Source organism: Mobula birostris, chromosome 6 (assembly GCF_030028105.1).
Source record: "Mobula birostris isolate sMobBir1 chromosome 6, sMobBir1.hap1, whole genome shotgun sequence".
In the NCBI taxonomy this organism is placed as follows: Eukaryota; Metazoa; Chordata; class Chondrichthyes; order Myliobatiformes; family Myliobatidae; genus Mobula; species Mobula birostris.
Genome location: NC_092375.1, coordinates 194,784,206 through 194,809,429, shown reverse-complemented (window position 1 = coordinate 194,809,429; position 25,224 = coordinate 194,784,206). Strand labels below are relative to the sequence as shown.

General features: G+C 42.2%; 1 protein-coding gene across 5 annotated transcripts in view; it reads right to left on the bottom strand.

Annotated features, from left to right (window-relative positions):
* Positions 1-25,224, bottom strand: part of LOC140199673 (solute carrier family 35 member F5-like) — a 146,424-nt gene that overhangs the window by 96,028 nt on the left and 25,172 nt on the right. For 2 of the 5 annotated variants that reach the window (XR_011886463.1, XM_072262135.1), the window contains exons 1-2: positions 8,287-8,436; positions 7,980-8,118 (exon numbers count right to left, since the gene is read on the bottom strand). Coding sequence is in view for 4 of the 5 variants with exons in the window: in XM_072262135.1 (XP_072118236.1) it covers positions 7,980-8,118; positions 8,287-8,321 (174 nt within the window). In the remaining variant the exon portion in view is untranslated. Of the gene's footprint in view, positions 1-7,979; positions 8,119-8,286; positions 8,437-16,448; positions 16,467-25,224 lie in introns of those variants that run through there. The other 3 variants (XM_072262137.1, XM_072262136.1, XM_072262138.1) reach the window with 3 other exon arrangements.

Genomic DNA, 25,224 nt, shown 5'->3' with positions numbered 1-25,224 from the left:
CCCTCCCCCGCTCAGTACCTGGTTGAACCATATCTCGAAGCTATTACAGATAGTAGTCTTTTTGGTAAGTCTCTATTAGCTTTGCACAATGTGATGGAGCAAAATTTGTCCATTCCTCCTTGCAAAATTGCTCAAGCTGTGCCAGTTTAGTTGGGGAGCAGCAGAGGACAACAATGTTGAAATCTTGCCAGAGATGTTCAATTGGGTTAAGGTCAGAAGTCTGACTGGACCACTGAAAGTCATCAATTTTCTTCATTTGAAGCCACTCCATGGCTGCTCTGGCAGTGTGCTTTGGGTCGTCGTCCTGAAAGACAAACTTCCACTCCAGCTTAAGCTTTCTAGCAGAGGCTACCAGGTTTCATCCAGGACCTCTCTGTTTTTAACAGCATTCATTTTCCATTGTTTTCTGTTTGAAGCAAAGAGGGAGACTGAAACACTGAGTTGAATGCTGACGATGAGCGTCAGCTTCCTGACTTTTGATCACTGGCAGGAACACTGTACTACCGGAAAGGGAAGCCTGCTTTTTGATCACTGGTGGGATCACTCTGCTGTCAGAGAGGGGAGACTGCCTTTTGATTGCTGGTGGGATCACTCTGCTACAGAGAAGGGAGACTGCCTTTTGATTGCTGGTGGGATCACTCTGCTACAGAGAGGGGAGACTGCCTTTTGGTTGCTGGTGGGATCACTCTGCTTCTGGAGAGGAGAGAGGATGCCATGTTACTGTTAGAGTGATTTTTGGGTTTAGGTCATTTACATTTAACAAATGGCTTTGGCTACCAGTCTCCTGTTCCTTGAAAACGTATTGTGGATTTAGTTCGGAACAATGCATTCCTAAAAGCTGTGAATCCCAGTCCACAGATGATCCAAGCCAGCCCTTGACAATGATTACAACCATTCATAAGCCCTTCAGCTCCGGGGAGAAACAGAGCATTTTGTCAGAGTTGCCTTCACTTAAAGTCGCATGTGGGAATTTGGAATTCTGGTATAGGAAATGGCTGAAATTCACCAGAACCGCCCTAAAGATATACACGTGTTGGTAAAAGCGATGTGCCCGAGGAATATGTGGGACAGGATGGGCCAGGGAGTGTGGGATGGTACCTGGGCAACTACCGGGAATGCCAGCAATGAAGAAAGATATCGCTTTTCTAAAGGGGAAGTGAGGCAGCGACTGGGAGGAGGTGAGAGCATCTGGGGAACGATAACGGCAGCGATTCAAAAGGCTGATGAGACGGTCATGGGTTACGCAGAACATATATATCGGGGGACACTCTTGGAAGCGCTAGATGGAGTAGGTCGCATTTTGGGTTCGTTCCGTTCATTTTTCAATTCCCTTACCATCCTTTTACTATCTATATTAAAGTGTTTATAACACCTTTATATGCTTGAATTCTGAATTTTAATCGACAGAAATGACTACCAGAGGAAGAAAGGCATTAGCCGAAGGCAAGGAAACAGGTAATGGAAATGGAAAGAAAGAAGGTGTCTTTGAATAGCCAAAACAGTCTTAACTTACTTTGGAGGCTATCTCGAATCTCTTGGATGAAATACTTGATAAAAGGTTTGCTGCTTTGGAACTATTATTAAAGGAGAACAAAGGTAGATTGGCAGTGCTTGAAAAGGAGAATGAAAAACAGCAGCGGCAAATTTCAGAGCTTACTGAAGCTGGGAAACAGAGAGATCGCAGACTGAATTCTCTGGAAAAGAAATTAGCTTTGACCACTCATACATTGGAGCAGTATAAAGTCAAGATTAATGATTTGGACGTAGTCACAGACAGAATTTGCCAATAATAGGACTCAGTGAAGTCGTTGAGAGTGGGGATCTTACTAAGTTTTTTTCTCAATTCTTAATGGAGGTCTTCAGCTCGGAAGATTTTTCTTCTCCTCCTGTACTCAACCGTGCATATCGGGCGTTTTGACCCAAACCATCAAAAGAGTTAAAACCGCACCCTGTGATTCTTCGATTTCACTATGTGAATACTAAGGAGCACTTAATTCGAATTGCTCGTCGGGAAGGAATTATTCAGCATCAAAATCTTAAGTTTCATCTGGTTGAAGATTATTGTCCTGAGGTAATGCAAAAAAAGATTGCGTTTTAAATCAGTGATGTCGGAATTATATGAAAGGAATTTCCGACTGGCTTTGCTATATCCTGCTCATCTAAGGGTTGTTCTGCCGGATAAATTGTTCAAATGGTTTAAATCTGTGGATGACACACAACAATTTCTTGAGGACCACTGTTTGACCTCGGATCTCTAATAAATTTACCATTCCTTTATGTTTTAAACATCTGGTTTATTAGTTAATACCCAGCTTATAGACTTGGATATTTTAAGTTCGTAGAACTTTGCCATTGGGCTGATTTTACTCGTACTTTGTTTTGGCGTACGGATGTTTATTATGCTTCTATGTTAAGGTTCCATTCTTTTTCCTTTATTATTTGACTTTTTTATTTTTAATTGTTCGCCCTTGAAAATTATTAAGATTCTGACTTGGTGATTATTTGTTTTTTCTTGAAATATTATTAAGATTGTATTCTGCTTCATTTTTTAAGACCTTGTCTTTTAAAATGGTCTGTAAATGGCTGTTTTTTTTTAACATGTGTTTGGCATTCCTTTCGCAATGTTTTGATTATGGGTGTTTTTTCTTAATTTTTTTTTAAATTTGGAAACTTGCCCTCAAGAGAGATGGGGGTAGAGAGATTCTTAGATAGCTTTCTGGCTGTCTATTGGCCAGGATTCGAGTCTTTGTGGGTGGGGGGGTGGAGCTATTTTTAGTTTAGGATTTTTCATTTGGACTGATTTGAAACTACAAGAATGTCTGTATTATCGTAACTTCCGGTTCCTCTTTAAACTTTTTTCCCTCTTCCTGATTCATGAGTTTCCTATGCAATATGGTTATCCCTTTACATACTATATGGTTTATTTAAGGAAAATGGATAATAGTATTAACTTTGTTTTATGGGACACGAACAATTTGAATCAACCAATTAAATGAAAGAAGATTTTTAAAGTTTTTCATAGATTGAATGCTCAGATTATTGTTGCACAGGAGACTCATGTGAGGAAGGAGGATAATCTGCGTTTTTTTAGGTTTTGGAAAGACCAAAAATTTCATTCTAACTCATCGATTAAGGTGCAAGGTGTTTCTATTTTCATAGACTCCTCGATCTCCGCCGCCAACCTCGGAAATCGAGCCCGAGGCTCGGCTGGAGCGGAGGCCTCCGCAACTGTGAATCAGCTCACTGACTTGTTTCAGCCAGGAGCCCGGCCCTCCGGGATAAAGTGTCGGCTTCGGGGCCGACCCAATTGACAGCCTGGGCCCCCGGCAGCTGGAAGTGGCAGCGGAGCCTCCGCCGTCACTCGACGCAACCCGCCGATCACTCCCCGCGGGATGCGTCCACCAACCTCGAAGAGCTGACAACACACTGCACTGATGGAAACCTGGAAAGATGCACTATTTACCAAGGAAGTGTGGGAAAAGAGCTGGGCTGCTGGTCAGATTGAAGCTGAGGGGCTTCAGGGTCCCTATGCCCACCATCCTACTAGCTAATGGGCAAGCCATAGAGAACAAGGTGGGTGATCTTAAAGGGAGACTCACCTACTGCAGGGAGATGCAGAACTGCTGTGTATTCTGTTTCACCGAGACCTGGCTCTCCCTTGCCACCCCCGACTGTGCCATCCGACCGGAGAGATTTTCGATCCATCGGATGGACTGCACGGCGTCTTCGGGCAAGACGAGGGGAGGTGGTTTCTGCCTACTGATCAACACTGGGTGGTGCTCAGAAACAGTGGCACTGACAAGCTCCTGCAGCCCGGACCTGGAACACCTGTCGGTGAAGTGTCATCCCTACTGTCTGCCACGGGAATTCACCTCGGTCATACTCACAGCAGTCTACATTCCCCCCCCCGGCGGACGTGGAGTGTGCTCTGAACATACTGTATACCAACATCAGTGAACTTGAGACCAGGTATCCGGAGGCTTTGCTCATTACAGCCGGGGACTTTAACCAGGCCAACCTCAGAAAGGCACTGCCAAAGTTATACCAACATGTCTCCTGCCCCACTAGAGGCCTGAATATACTTGACCACTGCTACAGAGCAGTCAAGGATGCCTACCGTTCCATTCCACAACCTCACTTCGGAAAACCGCACTTTCAGGCCGTACTTCTCCTCCCGGCTTACAAACAGAAACTGAAGCGGGAGGTCACGGTGTCAAAAGTAGTGTCGCGATGGACGGAGGAAACGGATGAGGTCCCCCGTGACTGCTTTGAATCGGTGGACTGGTTAGTATTCAAGGACTCAGCAGCTAACCTCGAAGAGTACGCCTCAGCTGTCATGGACTTTATTTGGAAATGCACGGAGGACTGTGCGTCTCGCAAGACAATCCGGGTATTCCCTAACCGGAAACCTTGGATGAATTATGAGGTCAAGTCCCTTTTGAAGGCTAGAGCTGCGGCTTTTAGGTCCGGGGATACCAGTCGCTACACGGAATCCAGGTGTGAACTCCGGAAAGCCACTAAGGGCGCCAAAAGGCAATATCGAGCCAAGTTGGAAGCCCAGGCTAACCAGAGGGATGCCGATAGATTGTAGCAGGGTCTAAATGAGATCATTGGGCGCAAAGAAAAGGCTGGGAATATCAATAACTGTGGCGCTTCTCTTCCTGATGAACTTAACGTATTCTACGCAAGATTCGAACAGAAGAGGAGCAGGAGCTCCCTCCGGATGAACTGGACCTGGTGGCATCGAGATTCATCGTCACCGAGGAGGACGTTAGAAGGGCTTTCCTGAAGATAAATCCAAGGAAGGCGACGGACCCAGATGGCGTCCCCGGAAGGGTTCTCCGGGCCTGTGCAAGCGAGCTAGCTGGAGTGTTTGCTGACATCTTCAATTGTTCCTTGCTTCAGTCTAAGATCTCCTCGTGTTTTAAGAAGGCAACGATAATCCCAGTGCCGAGGAAGAGCAAGGTGGCATGCCTGAATGACTATCGACCTGTGGCTCTGACATCAATTGTTATGAAGTGCTTCGAGAGATTGGTTATGGCACACATCAACCACAGCCTACTGGTCAACCTTGACGCTTTGCAATTCACCTACCGGAGCAAGAGGTCAATGGCAGATGCCATCTCTCTAGCCCTATATTCCTCCTCAGAACACCTGGAGAATAAAGACATATACGTAAGGCTCCTTTTCATTGATTATAGCTCTGCCTTTAATACCATCATTCCAAATAAACTGATTCCTAAGCTCCAGAACCTGGGCCTTAGCACTCAAATCTGCAGCTGGATCTTCAACTTCCTCACAGACAGGACCCAGGCTGTAAAAATAGGGGACAAGCTCTCCTCTACAATCACTCTGAACACCGGTGCCCCACAAGGCTGTGTACTCAGCCCCCTGCTGTACTCACTGTACACCCATAATTGTGTAGCCAAGTTTCCATCGAACCCAATATATAAGTTTGCTGATGACACAATTGTAGGCCATATCTCGGGTAATGATGAGTTTGAATACAGAGAGGAAATTAAGAACCTGGTGGCATGGTGCGAAGACAATAACCTATCCCTCAACGTCAGCAAAACGAAGGAAATGGTTGTTGACTTCAGAAGAAGTAGCGGACTGCACGGCCCAATTTACATCGGTGGTGCGCAAGTGGAACAGGTCAAAAGCTTTAAGTTCCTCGGGGTCAATAGCACAACTGACCTGACTTGGACCAACCAAGCAGGGTCCACTGCCAGGAAGGCCCACCAGCGCCTTTACATCCTGAGAAAACTAAACAAATTTGACCTGTCCCCTAAAACCCTCACTAATTTTTATAGAGGCACTGTAGAAAGCATTCTTCTAGGGTGCATCACAACCTGGTATGGAAGTTGTCCTGTCCATGACCGGAAGAAGCTGCAGAAGATCGTGAACACGGCACAGCACATCACACAAACCAATCTTCCGTCCGTGGACTCACTTTACACCGCACGCTGTCGGGGCAGTGCTGCCAGGTTAATCAAGGACACGACCCACCCAGCCACCACACTTTTCGTCCCTCTTCCCCCTGGGAGAAGGCTCAGGAGCTTGAAGACTCGTATGGACAGATTTGGGAACAGCTTCATTCCAACTGTGATAAGACTGCTGAACTGCTCCTGACCTGGATCTGGGCCGTACCCTCCAAATACCCGGACCTGCCTCTCAGTTTTTTTGCACTATCTTACTTTCCATTTTCTGTTTTCTATTTATGATTTATAATTTAAATTTTTAATATTTACTAATCATTTATACTCCAGGGAGTGGTAAGTGCAGAATCAAATATTGCTGTGATGATTGTATGTTCTAGTATCAATTGTTTGGCGACAATAAAGTATAAAGTATAAAAAGTATAGGTATAATTCTAAGCTACCATAAAACTAACCTGTTAGTTAAATGTGTATGTTAATGATAACTGAATATGCATATGTTTTATGGGGGTATTTCAAAAAAAAGATGAAATATTTAATTACATCTATGTTTCTAAAGTATATAACACATCCCTTAAGACAGTAAGACAGAGGAGCAGAATTAGGCCATTCAGTCCATCAACTCTGCACTGGCATTCCATCACGGCTGATTTATTATCTCTCTCTCAATGCCATTCCTCAGCCTTCTTCTCATCAACTTTGACACTCTGACTAATCAATACCTATCAACTTCCACTTTAAATATATCCAGTGACTTGACCTCCACAGCTGTCTGTGGCAATGAATTCCTCAGATTCACCACCTTCTAGCTGAAGAAATTGCTCTTCATCTCTGTTCTAAAGGGACGTCCTTGTGTTCTGAGGCTGTGCCCTCTGGTCCAAGACTCCACCTTACATCTTTATGCTTGCTTTTATGTTTGTACAGTTAGTTTTATTTTCTGCTTGACAGTCTTTTTTTTAAATAGGTTCTTTTGTGTTTGTTTTGTGGCTGCCTGTAAGAAGACAAATTTCAAGGTAGTATTATGTATACTTACTTTCATAACAAATGGGCTTTGAACATCTCTTGATATATTAACTACAATAATTAAAAGTGTTACATGCCTAAAATAAGAAGTCTCTTTCCACTCACTTGAGCCTGAATTCCTGCACTCCCTGCCCACCCACAACAACCCAGATTCCCACACTTCACTGCCACTTACTCAGGCCTCGGATGTTACAGAGTATATGATATGTGCTGGTCTGGTGCTGCAAAAGTCCGAAGTGTGTTGGATTACTAGTGTGTTGCAGGAAAGCTTACTCCGTGGCAATGAACTACACTCTGATCAGCAGCCTTCAAATGGAATACCCAGAGGCTCCTGAATTCATCAATGCTGGTGACTTCAACTGGGCCAACTTGAAGCATGTGTTAGCACAACACTAGCATCACGCTGCCTGTCCCACCAGGGGCAGAAGCACCCTCAACTATTGCTATACAACCATCAAACATGCACGTGGAGCTCTTAACAACAGACCACCGGGATGTGCTGCTTCTCCCTGCATGTAGACAGAAGCTGAAAGAGCACAGTCCAGTACAGAACATCTTACAGTACTGGTCAGAGGAAACCGATGAGATTCTACGTGACTGCTTTGAGTCAGTAGTCCAGTTCATTTTCAAAGAGCAGCCTAGATGAGTACGTCACTGTCATCACGGACTTTACCACAAGTGTGCTGTGGACTGTGCACCAACAAGGACAACCTGAATGAGAAACCATGGATGAAGCAGGAGCTACAACCCCTATTAAAGTCTAAGTCTGCAGCATTCAAATCAGGTGACCTTGAACTTTGAAATAAATCAAATAAGAACTCACATACCACACAGGTTACAAAACAAAGTCAGGCCGCATTGGCAACAATAGATGGGTGCGATTTTCAGAACGTGACTGCAATATTAAGGATGAGTTACTATAAATATGACATGAAACGACTAAAAATCTGCAAAATAGAATGAATGTAAGGGAACATTCTGTCAAACCAGGTAATACAACAAGACCACTGCACTTACTGAAGTAAGCTCAGACGACGCAACCCAGATGACATCGACGATCAACAGAATGATTATTCCGAGGACCATCCGTCGCCTCGGGGGGAAACTGCTCTGTGAGCTCATTCGATTCATGATAAACACCCACACCATTTGTAACCTGTCAAACACAAATATCAGAGCAGTCAATGCAAATAAGCGTATGAAATTATCTGCATTTTCTATCATTACTCTAATATACTAATCTCATTCATTCATATGCAGCCTTTGTCCATTCAGACTGTTTATCTATTATGATTCGCGCAGAAACAATGTTTCCATCAAGTACCTGACATTGATCCCTCCAATGTTATCTTCTTCCATATCTCTCTCTCTCACACTCACTCACTCACATTTCTTTCACGTTTCCATCTTTTGGCATCCCATTCACAATTATTCTTTTTCAGGGGACCATCCTGGACCCAGCACACAAGTGCAACTGTGAAGAAAACATAGATATGTAATGGAAAGTTTATTGACTGGCTGCATCACAACCCGATATGGAAACACCAATGCTTTTGCATGGAAAATCCTAACAAAAGATAGTGGATTTGGCCAGTATATCATGGGTAAAGCCCTCCCAACCATTGAGCACATCTACATGAAACACTGTCATAGGAAAGCAGTAAAGCAATGTTAGCATTCATTTCTAGAGGAATAGAGTATAGCAGCAGGGATGTGATGTTGAGGCTCTATAAGGCACTGGTGAGACCTCACCTGCAGTACTGTGGGAAGTTTTGGTGTCCTTATTTAAGAAAGGATATGCTGACGTTGGAGAGAGTACAGAGAAGATTCAATAGAATGATTCCGGGAATGAGAGGGTTAACATATGAGGAACATTTGTCCGCTCTTGGACTGTATTCCTTGGAGTTTAGAAGAATGAGGGGAGACCTCATAGAAACATTTCGAATGTTGAAAGGCATGGACAGAGTGGATGTGGCAAAGTTGTTTCCCATGATGGGGGAGTCTAGTACGAGAGGGCATGAATTAAAGATTGAAGGACACCCATTCAGAACAGAAATGCGAAGAAACTTTTTTAGCCAGAGGGTGGTGAATCCATGGAATTTGTTGCCACGGGCAACAGTGGAGGCCAAGTCACTGGGTGTATTTAAGGCAGAGATTGATAGGTATCTGAGTAGCCAGGGCATCAAAGGTTATGGTGAGAAGGCGGGGGAGTGGGACTAAATGGGAGAATGAATCATCTCATGATAAAATGGGGGAGCAGACTCGATGGGCCAAATGGTCGACTTCTGCTCCTTTGTCTTATGCTCTTATCCATCATCAGAGATCCCCACCACCCAGGTCATGCTCTCTTCTCTCTGCTGTCATCACAAGAGCCTCAGGACTCACACCACCAGACCAGCACATATCATATACCATATAACATCTGAGGCCTGAGTAAGTGGCAGTGAAGTGTGGGAATCTGGGTCGTTGTGGGTGGGTAGGGAGTGCAGGAATTCAGGCTCAAGTGAGTGGAAAAGGACTTTTTATTTTAGGCATGTAACACTTTTAATTATTGTAAAGGGTACCCCTCAACCAACTGGCTGTTGAATGAAAGGGGATAACTATGCTCACTTGCCCCATTATTGAGATGTTTCCCATAACCTATGATCTCCCTTTAAGGATTCTTTATCTCATTCTTGTTATTTATTGCTATTTATTTATATTTGCATTTGTACATTTGGTGTCTTCTGCACTCTGGTTGATCTTTCATTGATCCTGTTTTAGTTGTTATTCTCAAGATTTATTGAGTCTGCCTGCAGGAAAATTAATTTCAGCGTTGTATATGGTAACATATATGTACTTTGATAACAAAATAGTCTTTGAACTTTGAATGTTTTTTCCTTCAGTCCCTTTCCTGGTGGTCTCACACTTCTCTCCTTTTACATTTGATTTCCCTCTCTCATTGTCTTTTCTCTGATTTGTCTCTATTTTTCTCTATGCCCCTTTTCATAACCTCCAACACCTCCATGTACCTTTTTAATGACAGTTTGTTCGTTCATTGTGTCCTTTTGACATAGGTGATCATGGTCTAGAGACACATTTCCACTCCACCACACTTGAGTTTGTAAAGAACTGTTTATTGGTACTGATAGATAGTTATTGCTCTTCACCATTATGAACTTTTACTTCATGCTACAAATACAATGCTGTTTTTGAGAGTGGGCACATGAAAGCACAGCCAATACACTATGGAACAGCATTCAGGATAACCTAGTTCATTACAGAAGATCCGATAAGCTGGCTATTTTATTACAGTGGCTCCCCAGGTCAAAGGTAACCCGACTAATGCAGACCCAACTTTACGGAGATTCTCACATACATTTTTAAAGCAGTTTCAATGTAGCTACAATATTAGTAATAAAAAATGTTTCATGGTATTCATTAAAAACTGAAAACAGTATAGTTCCATTAATTCAATGTATAATACATTTAATATAATTATAAGACCATAAGACATAGGAGCAGAATTAGGCCATCTGGCCCATTAAGTCTGCTCCACCATTCAATCATGGCTGATCCTTTTTTTTCCCTCTCTTCCTCAACCCCAGTTCCTGGCCTACTCCCCGTAACCTTGGATGTCATGTCCAATCAAGAACTGATCATTTTCTCCCTTAAATACACCCAACGACCTGGCTTCCACAGCTGTATGTGGCAACAACTTCAACACCCTTTGGCTGAAGAAATTTCTCCGCATCTCTGTTTTGAAAGAGTGCCCTTCTATCCTGAGGCTGTGACCTCCTGTCCTGGACACTCCCACCATGGGAAACATCCTTTAAACATCTACTCTGTTTGGGCCTTACAACATTCGAAAGCTTTCAATGAGATCCCCCCTCATCCTTCTGAATTCCAGTGAGTACCGACCCAGAGCCATCAAAAGTTCCTCATATATAGCCCCTTCATTCTTGGAATCATCCTTGTGAACCTCCTCGGACCCTCTGCAATGCCAGCACATATTTTCTAAAATGAGGGGCCCAACACTATTCACAATATTCAAGGTGAGACTTCACCAGTGCGCTATAAAGCTTCAGCATCACATCCTTGTTCTTGTATTCTAGACCTCTTGAAATGAATGCTAACATGGCATTTGCCTTCCTCACCACTCAATCTAACTGCAAGTTAACCTTCAGGGTATTCTTCCCAATAACTCCCAAGTCCTTCTGCCTCTCAGAATTTTGGATTTTCCTTCCTGTTTAGAAAATTGTCCGCACATTTATTTCTATTACATAAGTGCATGAACATGCATTTTCCAACATTGTATTTCATTTGCCACTTTCTTCTCATTCTCTTAATCTGTCCAAGTCCTTCTGATTCCTACCTGTTTCCTCAACACTACCTGCCCCTCCACCAATCTTCATATCATCTGCAAACTTGACAACAAAGCCACCTATTCCATCATCTAAATCATTTATATACAGTATAAAAAGAAGTGGTCCCAACACCAACCCCTGTGGAACACCACCAGTCACTGGCAGCCAACCGGAAAAGGATCCTATTATTCCCACTCACTGCCTCCTCCCAATCAGCCAATGTTCTAACCATGTTAGTAACTTTCCTGTTACTCTTAACTTGGTAAGCAGTCTCTTGTGTGGCAGTCTGAAAGTCCAAATATACAACATCCACTGCATCCCCTTTGTCTATCTTACTTGTAATCTCCTCAAAGAATTCCAGCAGGTTCGTCAGGCACGATTTTCCCTGAAGAAAACCATGCTGACTTTGTACTATCTTGTCCTGTGTCACCAAGTACTCCATCACCTCATCCTTAACAATTAACTCTAACATCTTCCGAACCACTGAGGTCAGACTAACTGGTCTATAATTTCCTTTCTGTTGCGTTCCTCCTTTCCTAAAGAGTGAAGTGACATTTGCAATTTTCCAGTCCTCTGGCACCATGCCAGAGTCCAATAATTTCTGAAAAATTATTTCTAATGCCACTACAATCTCTAATGCTACCTCTTTCAGAACCCTAGGATGCAGTTCCTCTAGTTCGGGTGACTTGTGTATCTTTAGGTCTTTCCCAGTCCTCTATCTTCCCAGTAATTTTTGCTTCATTTTATGCCCTTTCTTTTGCTCTTACAATGGCTTTGACTTCCCTTGTCAGCCACGGTTGTACTATTTTACCATTTGAGTATTTCTTCATTTTTGGAATAAATGTGTACTGCTCCTTTCTCATTTTTGCCAGAAACACACACCATTGTTGTTCTGCTGACATCCCTGCCAGCAGCTCCTTCCAATTTACTTTGGCCAACTCTTCTCTCATACCACCTTTACCTTAAGTTCCCTAATTGCCTCTGGTTCATTACATAACACCCAACCCACTATAGCTGATCCCCGAGTAGGCTCAATGACAAGCTGCTCTAAAAAGCTATCTCTTAGGCATTCAACAACGCCTTTCCTATTTCCTGTTGTAACCTGTGGTCCACCTCCCAGCCACTGTTGGGAGGCCTGTATATAACTGCCATCAACAAGCATTACATGTATTTTATTCTTTTATATTATATATAACAAAACTACAACTTTTTATCTGTGGTACATATAATTTTCAAAGGACAAATATATATATGTATAACATTCACAAAGACAACTAATCTTATGCCAATAGAAAATTACTAACCTTTTTTGTTTCCTGTGTTAAAACCCAGCTATAATTAATCAATATGCATGTCTTTGAACAATCCCTGAAAAATAATGCATCAGCACTACCAATCTACATTCATGTTCATTAATCAGTTTCTGATCCAACAAAAATTTTGAAAGGAGTGTGTACTTCAGATGGAATAAACTGAAGGGAAATAATTTGCAGATCTCTGGGGCAGAACTGCAATGTGTAACTAATTATTAGAATTTCAAACTTCCAGCTTTCAAAATCTTTCAGCATACGGTATTAAGTTTCTTGAATTGCAGTTGAGATATTATGTTCTACAATCTTATAATTACTGATAGGGAGTTACGTGAATATAGTGGATATTAATTCAAACAAGAACCAGTCTTCATAAAAAACAGAAACATCATGGGCTTAACTGTAAAGAAGGGAAAACTCACAGAACATATCCTCCATAAACTTGAGGAGATTAACAGAGAATGAACAAAGTCGGATGGGTTAAGTTCTGGAGCCCAGAGAAACATTGGCAGTGGTGGAAAAGCCATTCAGAGGAATGGTGATAATGCAGTAGTCATTTTATGTCATGTGCACAGGTGAGAGGAAACGAAGTGTCTGGACTCACATGACGTACAAATAGTAGTGCTACAGAGGAAAGGGATGAATGCAGAGAACAGCGAGACAGTGTACAAGTACAGCTGGACAGATCGAAGGAACAGTTGCAGCACTTACAAGGAGAGAGAGACATGGGTGAAGAACAGGCTGAACAACTGGAAAAGTATTAGAATGAATTAGTCAGCTATCTGGGGAGACTGTGAGGTAAATGGCATAATGCCCAGCAGGTGGGTTTTCGCTGGGCTGCAGCCATGGGAGTAAGCCCTGAGGAAGGTGATGAGGCAAATGGGAAGTGCTGGGCCAGGGAGATGACAAGTGGGAAAATACCCACAAATAGGAGACGTTGGAGCCAATACTGCCTGTTGGAACGGCACCTATAGAAACCAGGTAACCAGAGGCTCAAAATCCTGATGATTCCAGCCAGTCACTCAGTCTCATCACCACCATCTCATAGGTCCTCCAACCCAGGTAAAAAGCAATGCATTCTATCTGAATTACCTTCACTTAGCATTGTGTGCGGTAATGCAGAATTTTGGTGCGAGTTAGAAGAAATGATCGAAGTCCCCCAGATGCACCCCAAAGACATACACATATATGTTAAAGATGCTGATATCTCTGAAGATCTACCTGGATCCAACATATGGCTAACATGAGAGGGCACATTTTTAAGGTGCTTGGAAGTAGGTACACAGGAGAGACATCGGGGTAAGTTTTTTTTACGCAGAGTGGTGAGTGCATGGAATGGGCTGCCAACGACGGTGTTGGAGGAGGATACGATAGGGTCCTTTAAGAGATTCCTGGACAGGTATATGGAGCTCAGAAAAATAAGAGGGCTATGGGTAACCCTAGGTAACTTATAAAGTAAGTACATGTTCGACACAGCATTGTGGGCCAAAGGTCCTGTTCTATGTTCTATATTGATACAATTACAAAGAAGGCACAACAACGGCTATATTTCATTAGGAGTCTGAGGAGACTTGGTATGTCACCAAAGACTCATGCAAGTTTCCACAGATGTCCTGTGAAGAGCAGTCTAACTGGTTGCAACACCATCTAATATGGGGGGAGGGGGCACTGCCTAGGATCAGAAAAAGCTGCAGAAAGTTGAGAATTCAGCCGGCTCCATTATGGGCACTAGTCTTCCCAGCACCAAGGACACCTTCAAAAGGCAATGCCTCAAAAAGGTGACAATTGTCATTAAGGATATCCATCACCCAGGACATGTTCCCTCCTTATTGCTATCATCGAGGAAGAGGGACAGGTGCCTGAAGACACACACTCGGAGTTTCAGGTGCAACTAGTCCCCTCTACAGATTTCTGAATGGACACATACCCATGTACACCACCCCACTATTTTTCCCTCTCTTTTTGCTATATATGTATATATATGTGTGTGATTCTGGAATGGAATGTTAGCTGTGAACCTGAAATCTGTTACCTGTGTTACCAGAGTGACCTCACCGTGACTCTGCCCACAGAGTAACTACTGACAGCCATGTCTGATAGTTACAGTCATCGGAGATTAATTTGGCAAAGATAGGTATATGATTAAAGTGCAATGGGCCAGCAGAGAAGGAGGCAACAAGCACATGAATGACAAAGACTGATTGAAATCATGAAGACAAATGTGTCCACGAACAGGATGTGATCAAACCTTTGGACCTTTTATTGCCATTTCTGCTCAGCCTTGTAGATAGCCAATTAAGCAGGATAGGTAGTGTATATGTAGGTACACATAGGGGCAGTTATTGGCGAAGGGATCTGAAGTGAAGGGCATTTTTAATACCCAACTTAATTAGATCCTCCTTAAAGTTTGGCCTTCCTGGGACAGACCTTTGTTCAGAGGGGTATGTTCCAGAGTATTCTGGAGTTATGTGAATATAGCATTTGGTAATTCAAACAAGAACCCGTCGTCTTGATTGTAAACTGCAAGCAGTAAATAGAAGTTAAAGCATACTTTGAACTGTTTGTAGAGGACAAACTGGCTCACAGGCCAAGAGATATGGTTTGTAAAATGGTGACCATGAGATGTTTGCATATGCAAAAGCCAAACAATTGGGTTGTGGTAATTGGCCTGCACCAAACTAGACAACATGGGCTAAGTTATTTGCATTATTGTAAATTGAGTTCAATCTGGCAGACCAGACAGATAAGGTCACTTAGCATATCAAAATGCGGTCTCATGTCTAGACAATCAATAGTGTTTGTGTATTTATGATATTTGTGTACTCAGAGACAGCCCTGACAACATTAATTTTGGCTAGTTGGGATTTCTGTCCCCAGAAGCTTGCAGACTATTTGTGTGAGTTACTTTGTGACAAAGGTACTTGAACACTCAGGTGCATCACTGTAGATATGTAATTCAAAGAAACTATCGGTTAACCCAAAATATTTAAGTAAACTATGTCACTGTAACTATTGAGTTGTATTGAATCACCGGCTGCTATCTTTAATCTTGAGGATGTAAGAATGTGGTGTACCTTTGGGCTTGTGAAACTCTTTCAAGAGGGTTCAAAAAGAATGTTTGTCACCTTGAATAAAAACTTTCATATCCACAACTTCTCCAATTTCTCCAGTGACCTAGTCACAGTCACAAAAATGGTTAGCTTAAAATCATACAATACAAGCATAGGGGTACAGTAATATGGTACTAAACATGTTACAAAACAGATACATGGAATTTAAAGCTCTTTATAACTGCTCTCTGATTAGCCATAATCATAAAGATGTTAAGTGCGGCAGCCTAATGAAAGGACAAAGCAGATTCGACAAAACCAGGATCAATACTGAACTATTGCTTAATTTCTATTACTTTATTAATAAGCTGCAAGAACTCACAAACAAAATTAGTAAATATACAGTAGTTTCCTATTATAGTGAGCAATCAAAAAAATTAAAGAATTAAGCAAGTGTACATAGAGTGATACAAAATGAAAATGGATGTTTCTGACTTTTGGAGATATGAGTTTTCACAGTTCTCAGGAATGAAACACTTTCTTAAACAGAGAACTGCCGATACTGGCCAAAAGTAACTGATTAGATGAATAGAAACAAAGCAATTTCATTCATGAGTTCAGTAAAAGGCATGGAACTGAGGGTTCAGGAAATGAAAGACAGCATACTTCTGAAGTGCAGCAGACTTACATATGAAAGCTGAAGAAACTAGTAAGACAGAGAAACAGAAATATTTCATTGTATGGGTTGTTAGAGAGATCTAGCATATGTTGACACACTACCTGGATCCCACAATTTCTCTCATCACCTTCCATTAGATGTGAAAGAAGCTTATTTTTGTTTTGTTGCGTGGATCTCCCCAGCTCTCTCTGTGGTATCATGCTCAGAGATCAACATCTCTCCAATTTTCTCTGTGGTATTATGCCAATATGCAGTTCCTCATACAGTGCCTCTGTTGTTCCCTATACACAAAGTCGTGCAGAAATGAGATCACCATGGTACTGCAGCAGAAGTGTCATAAGAGAGCAAAGATTGGTTCCTGGTTCTCACATTGCTGTGCAGTCCAAAGCAAACCCTTTCTCACAGGAGGCTTCATTCTTAGCAGTGTTTGGACACCAGTTCAAGAATATGACAATGAAAGGGGACACGAAGAAGAGTCTCACTGTAACATTTGAATCATGGATTGCCAGGAAGCATGTCACTCTTAGATTTGTGCTGAATTGAAATGACAGTACATTGCAACAACAGTTATACAACAATAGCTGCATATGTTGCTAGTGAACTTCTTCCCTTTTGAGCTTTCAGGACGAATACTCAATTTCTCTGTCAACTCATAATGTTGGTTTTGTAGCATACTCAACTAAACTGGACATCCTGCTTCATATTCACTCACCCTGCCTTATTTCATGTTGAATATAACCCTTTTCAAACCAAAGACCAATTAATTACAAAAAAGTTGATGAGTTTTCCAGGTCTCTAACAATAAAGAATTTTCATTTCTTAAAAAGTACTGTACAAAATCTTAGGCAGGGGGTGTCCATAATTAAGGACCTCCAGCACCCAGGGCATGCCCTCTTTTCACTGTTACCATCAGGCAGGCGGTACAGAAGCTTGAAGGCACACACTCAGCGATTCAGGAACAGCTTCTTTCCCTCTGCCCTTCGATTCCTAAATGGACATTGAACCCTTGGACACTACCTCATTTTTTAAAAAATATATAGCATTTCTGTTTTTTGCACGATTTTAATCTATTCAATATATGTATACTGTATTTGATTTATTATTATTATTTTATTTTGTATTATGTATTGCATAGAACTGCTGCTGCTAAGTTAACAAATTTCACGTCACATGCTGGTGATAATAAACCTGATTCTGATTCTGTACATCATGTACTAATAGAATTTAAATTCAGTATCTGTGAAAAAGTTCAATCAAGTTTCTTTTAAAAAAACTGCATTAAGACTGTAAAACATAGGAGCAGAATTAGGCAATTTGCCCCATCATGGGTCTCAACCACATTCCCCTGCTTTCACTGCCTAACCTTTGATACCCTAATCCAGAAACTATCGACGTCCAATGCCTTGAACTCCATAGCCATTTGTGACATCAAATTCTACAGATTCACCACTCTCTGACTAAAGAAATTCCTCTTCATCTCTGTTCTAAAGGGACATCTGTTCTGAGGCTGTGCCCTCTGGTCCTAGACATCCGAGAACATAGAACATAAAAAACCTACAGCACAATACAGGCCCTTCGGCCCACAAAGCTTTGTCGAACATGTCATTAACTTAGAAATTACCTAGAGTTATCCATAGCCCTCTTATTTTTCTGAGCTCCATGTACCTTTCCAGAAATCTCTTTAAAAAAACCCTATCATATCCGCCTCCACCACCAACGCTGGCAGCCCATTCCATGTACTCGCCACTCTCTGCGTAAAAAACTTACCCCTGACATCTCCTCTGCACCTACGTCTAAGCACTTTAAAACAGTGCCCTCTCTTGCTAGCTATTTCAGACCTGGGTAAAAGCCTCTGACTATCCACATGATCAATGCCTCTCATCATCTTATATACCTCTATCTGGTCACCTTTCATCCTCCGTCGCTCCAAGGAGAAAAGGCTGAGTTCACTCAACCTATTCTCATAAGGCATGCTCCCCAATCCAGACAACGTCCTTGTAAATCTCCTCTGCACTCTTTCTATGGTTTCCACATCCTTCCTGTAGTGAGGTGACCAGAACTGAGCACAGTACTCCAAGTGGGGTCTGACCAGGGTCCTAACATAGCTGCAGCATTAACACTCGGCTCCTAAGCTCAATCCCACAATTGATGAAGGCCAATGCACTGTATGCTTTCTTAACCACAGAGTCAACATGCGCAGCAGCTTTGAGTGTCCTATGGCCTCAGACCCCAAGATCCCTCTGATCCTCCATACTGCCAAGAGTCTTACCATTAATACTATATTCTCCCATCATACTTGACCTACCAAAATGAACCAACTCACACTTATCTGGGTTGAACTCCATCTGCCACTTCTCAGCCCAGTTTTGTATGCTATCAATGTCCCGCTGTAACCTTTGACAACCCTCCACACTATCCACAATTCCTCCAACCTTTATGTCATCAGCAAATTTACTAACCCATCCCTTCACTTCTTCATCCAGGTCATTTATAAAAATCATGCAGAGTAGAGGTCCCAGAATAGATCCCTGAGGCACACCACTGGTGACCGACCTCCATGCAGAATATGACCCATCTATAACCGCTTTTTGCCTTCTGTGGGCAAGCCAGTTCTGGATCCACAAAGCTATGACCCCTTGGATCCCATGCCTCTTTACTTTCTCAATAAGCCATGCATGGGGTACCTTGTCAAATGCCTTGCTGAAATCCATATGCACTACATCTACTACTCTACCTTCATCAATGTGTTTAGTTACATCCTCAAAAAATTCAACCAGGCTCATAACGCACGCCCTGCCTTTCACAAAGCCATGCTGACTATTCCTAATCATATTAAGCCTCTCCAAATGTTTATAAATCCTACCTCTCAGGATCTTCTCCATCAACTTACCAACCACTGAAGTAAGACTCACTGGTCTATAATTTCTTGGGCTATCTGTACTCCATTTCTTGAATAATGGAACAACATCCGCAACCCTCCAATCGTCCGGAACCTCTCCCGTCCCTATTGATGATGCAAAGATCATCGCCAGAGGCTCAGCAATCTCTTCCCTCACCTCCCACAGTAGCCTGGGTTACATCTCGTCCGGTCCGGGTGACTTATCCAACTTGATGCTTTCTAAAAGCTCCAGCTCATCCTCTTTCTTAATGTTTACATGCTCAAGCTTTTCAGTCCGCTGTAAGTCACCCCTACAATCGCTAAGATCCTTTTCTGTAGTGAATACTGAAGCAAAGTACTTATTAAGTACCTCTGCTATCTCCTCTGGTTCCATACACACTTTTCCTCTGTCACACTTGATTGGTCCTATTCTCTCACGTTTTATCCTCTTGCTCTTCACATACTTAGAGAATGCCTTGGGGTTTTCCTTAATCCTGTCTGCCAAGGCCTTCTCATAGCCCCTTCTGGCTCTCCTAATTTCTTTCTTAAACTCTTTCCTTCTAGCCTTATAATCTTCTACATCTCTATCATTACCTTTCGTAAGCTCTTCTTTTCTTCTTGACTAGACTTTCAACAGCCTTTGTAACCTTCCATCCGTTCCCTGTCTCATTGTAACATACCTATGCAGAACTCCACGCAAACTGGCATCCATTAGTCTCATGAGACCATAGATTTGCACCTTGGAAGGTTTCCAGGCGGAGGCCTGGGCAAGGTTGTATGGAAGACCAACAGTTGCCCATGCTGCAAGTCTCCCCTCTCCACGCCACCGATGTTGTCCAAGGGAAGGGCACTAGGGCCGATACAGCTTGGCACCGGTGTCATCGCAGAGCAATGTGTGGTTAAGTGTCTTGCTCAAGGACACAACATGCTGCCTCAGCTGAGGCTTGAACTAGCGACCTTCAGATCACTATATCGACGCCTTAACCACTTGGCCACGCGCCAACACTCCATGCAAATATCCCCTGAACATTTGCCACATTTCTTCTGTACATTTCCCTGAGTATAGCTGTTCCCAATTTATGCTTCCTAGCTCCTGTCTGATAGCCTCATAATTCCCCCTAATCCAATTAAACACTTTCCTAACTTGTTTGTTCCTATCCCTCTCCAATGCTATGGGGAAAGAGATAGAATTGTGATCACTATCTCCAAAATGCTCCTCCACTGTGAGATCTGACACCTGACCAGGTTCATTTCCTAATACCAGATCAAGTACAGCTTCTCTTCTTGTAGGCTTATCATTGTGTAAAGAAACCTTCTTGAACACATCTAATAAACTCCACCTCATCTAAACCCCTCGCTCTAGGGACATGCCAATCGATATTTGGGAAATTAAAATCTCCCACCACGACAACCCTATTATTATTATTACACCTTTCCAGAAACTGTCTCCCTTTCTGCTGCTCGATGTCACTGTTACTATTGGGTGGTCTATAAAAAGCACCCAGTAGAGTTATTGACCCCTTCCTGTTCCTAACTTCCACCCACAGAGACTCCGTAAACAATCCCTCCATGTCTTGCACCTGAGTTGCGCTTTTGTACTGCTGGACATTGCCTGTACTGACTGGTTACTTGATTTTATTTATTGTTTATTTGTTTTATTTGTTGTTTTATAGCACTGAGTATGAGAGTTGCAAACTCATTTTTGCTGTATTGGTGCATGACAAATTGTACTATGCAATGACAATAAAGATATTTCATTTCACTTCCTCCTTTTCTAGAGCCGTGACACTATCTCTGATCAGCAGTGCCACACCCACACCTCTTCTGCCTCCCTTCCTGTCCTTTCTGAAACATCTAAAACCCGGCACTCGAAGTAACCATTCCTGCCCGAGCCATCCAAGCCTCACCACATCCATTCTGTCTAGGCCTTTCAATATTCAATAAGTTTGAATGAGAATTCCCCTCACCCCCACAAACATTCTTCTAAAATCCAGCGAGAACACTATAGGTCTAGAGCCATCAAACGCTCCTCATACATTAACCGTTTCATTCCCATAATCATTCTTGTGAACTTCCCCTGGACCTTCTCCAAAGCCAGCACTTCTTTTCTTATACAAGGGGCCCAAAACCACTCTCAATACTCCAGGTGCAATCTGGCCAATGCCTTATGAAGCTTCAGCATTACAACCATGCTCTTATGTTCCAGTCATTTTGAAATGAATTACAACATTGCACTTGCCATCCTCACCAACCTGCAAGTTAACCTTCAAGGAATCCTGTACAAGGGCTCGCAAGTCCCTTTGCATTTCTGATTTCTCAATTTTCTCCCAGTTAGAAAATAGTCCATGCCTTATTCTTTCTACCAAAGTGCATGACCACAAGTTCCCTACACTATGACTTTTTACCCATTCTCATAATTTACTAAATCCTTCAGAAAACTCCCTCATTTTTCAACACTACCTGCTCCTCTATCCATCTGCAAATTTGACCACAAAGTCATCAATTACATCATCAAATTTATTTGCATATTATGTGAAAAGAAGTGGTCGTACTACTGGCCCCTGCAGAACACAGCTAGTCACCAGCAGAGCGGCCAACCAGAATAGGCCGTCATATTCCCTTTCTTTGCCTCCTGCCAGTCAGCCAATCCTCTATCCATGCTAGTATCTTCCCTGTAATACCATGGATTCTTATCTTGTTAAGCAGCCTCATGAGTGGCACCTTATTGGATTCTGAATATCCAAGAAACAGCATCCACTGACTCATCTTTGTCTATTCAGTCTGCTATTTCCTCAAAGAATTCCAGCAGATTTGTCAGGCAAGATTTCCCCTTCGAGGAAATCATGCTGATTTCAGCATATTGTATCAAGTGCCTCAGAGTTTCCCAAAACCTTATCCTTAATAATTGACTCCAACATCTACCCAACCACTGATGTCAGACTAGCTGGCTGATAATTTATTTTCTTTTGTCTCCATCCTTTCCTAAAGGCCAGATGAAAATTGGGAGAAAATTCATTTTTTGAAAATTTGTTGCCACCAGTCTTTGCTTCAACTTAAATTCTAGACTTATCCAAGAAGACTAAATATGGAACCAGAAGGAGTAACCAATCTAACTGGCAAGTAAGTCACCTTGTAAGTTTTGTACCATCACACAACAGAACTGCTTAGCAAATGGAGAAATGCATTTTCATCGTTGGCGAAAAGGACATGCGGAGTATAGTGAAGCTGTGACACAAAGTTCCAGGCTGGATAATGTAGTTACAGAAGAAAAAAAATCCCGTAGGCAGAATTGTGCATAAACGTAATGATTTTGAAATTGACAGTTAATGCAAGAAACAAGCAAGACTGTTGGGTAAGATTTTCCATAGGATAAAAGAGGGCAGAAGGTTTCTGGATTTGTTGGTATTTATGGAAAGAAAAGGGAAACAAGCACATCACAAGCTGAGGTGGAGTATTCACCATTCTTACAGTTTTGGAGATAACACAGGGACAAAGAATGGCAAGTTATGGGATATGAAAATAGAACAATATCTAGAAAAGCACTATCAGGGACAACAGAATAACTTCTGGTAGAAAATGAATACCCTGACTCACTGATACTGAAATTTAAAAAGTCTCAAAATTAAAGTTATTGGCAGAGGATAAATCTAATTATTGTAACATACAAATGAAAATAAGGTTTATGTTTAAACTCTAAATCTATGAGAAGTAGGATATTTAAATAGGAAATCGGGGAGAGCCAAGATGAATTCTAGAGATACAACTGAGGCCATTGTGTAACTATGGCAGGATAAGTGATTACCAGAGGCATGGTGAGTGAAGGGAACTAGGAAGAAAAATATTGCACTAGGCTAGAGAGATAATGAGTCTATCCACACCAATAACATTCAGAGAAATCAAGAGAAAGCGAAGAATAGCAAGCAGAAATAGTGAACTGTAGTCACAGTAATTCGATTTTTAATGTTAATGCTTGGTTGGCAAGCTAAAAGCCAGATTCAGTAGATTGTCAGTGTTGGATGACTATATCGTATTCCGAATTTTTAACAGAAAAAAATAGGATGGACATGACTGATTAGGATAGGGATAAGGATATAGCTAGCTTTAAAGTGATTACAGGATAATTACAGAAGCTCAGATAAAGAAAACAGGGACTGAGGAAAAGCATCAGTTAACATTGGGCTGAGGGAGATGAGCCTGCAATAGTTTATCACTGTTTATAGAATCTCACAATGGGTATTTACTGGCTTTCAAACATTACTAATTCTGCTTTAATGTTTCAGGATCTGCCATGTGCTCGTCAGAGTAGAAATAGGAGGATATTTCAGATGAATACGTGGCTTGAAAAATGGTGCAAGAGGGAGGGATTCAAACTTCTGGGGCATTGGAACCAGTTTTGGGGGAGGTGGGACCGGTACAAACAGGACGGTCTACACCTAGGCTGGACTGGAACCAACATCCTAGGGGAAGCGTTTGCTACTGTTGTTCAGGAGGATTTAAACTAATGTGGCAGGGAGATGGGAACAAGTGCAGAGAGCTAGAGGGGTGTAAAATGAGGGTAGAAGCAAAAAGTAGTAAGGTGAAAAGTAAAAGTGGCAGGCAGGCAAATCCAGGGCAAAAATCAAAAAGGGCGACTTTTCAACATAATTATATAAGGGCTAAGAGTGTTGTAAAAACAAGCCTGAAGGCTTTGTGTGTCAGTGCAAGGAACATTCATAACAAGGTGGATGAATTGAATGTGCAAATAGTTATTAATGAATATGATATAGTTGGTATCACAGAGACATGGCTCCAGGGTGACCAAGGATGGGAGCTCAACATTCAGGAATATTCAATATTCAGGAGGGATAGACAGGAAAGAAAAGGAGGTGGGGTAGCGTTGCTGGTTAGAGAGGAGATTAAAGCAATAGAAAGGAAGGACATTAGCCTGGAGGATGTGGAATCGATATGGGTAGAGCTGCATAACACTAAGGGGCAGAAAACGTGGGCATGCAGGTACAGCAGGGGGTGAAAAAGGCGAATGGTATGTTGGCATACATAGCAAGAGGATTCGAGTACAGGAGCAGGGAGGTACTACTGCAGTTGTACAAGGCCTTGGTGAGACCACACCTGGAGTATTGTGTGCAGTTTTGGTCCCCTAATCTGAGGAAAGACATTCTTGTCATAGAGGGAGTACAAAGAGGGTTCACCAGATTGATTCCTGGGATGGCAGGACTTTCATATGAAAGACTGGATTGACTAGGCTTATACCCGCTGGAATCTAGAAGACTGAGGGGGGATCTTATTGAAACCTATAAAATTCTAAAGGGATTGGACAGGCTAGATGCAGGAAGTTTGTTCCCGATGTTGGGGAAGTCCAGAACGAGGGGTCACAGTTTGAGGTTAAAGGGGAAGCCTTTCAGGACCAAGATGAGGAAAAACTTCTTCACACAGCGAGTGGTGAATCTGTGGAATTCTCTGCCACAGGAAACAGTTGAGGCCAGTTCATTGGCTATATTTAAGAGGGAGTTAGATCTGGCCCTTGTGACTAAAGGGATCAGGGGGTATGGAGAGAAAGCTGGTACAGGGTTCTGAGTTGGACAATCAGCCATGATCATACTGAATGGTGGTGTAGGCTCGAAGGGCTGAATGGCCTACTCCTGCTATTTTTTATGTTTCTATGATCTATAAAACATATTAAATTAATTTTGTTTTATAAACCACGTCCAGATGTGCAATATAAATAGTGCCTGGTACAATCATATGTCAATGAGTCAACAGGAGGAAGGAGATGGGATAAATGATTATTACAACTTTAAAACAAGTGACATGAGTTACTAAATGAAGTTCAAATACTATTTCACCACCAGACAGAATAGTCGAAAACGCTTGCCACTCAAATCTTTTGACATCTGTCAAGTGAAGAAGCATTTTTCGCAATTTTATTTTGTTTTACCTCAGTATGAACTGATTAAGTGCAAATAATTTTCACAGATTTAAAATGTACAGCTCTTTCATCAAAC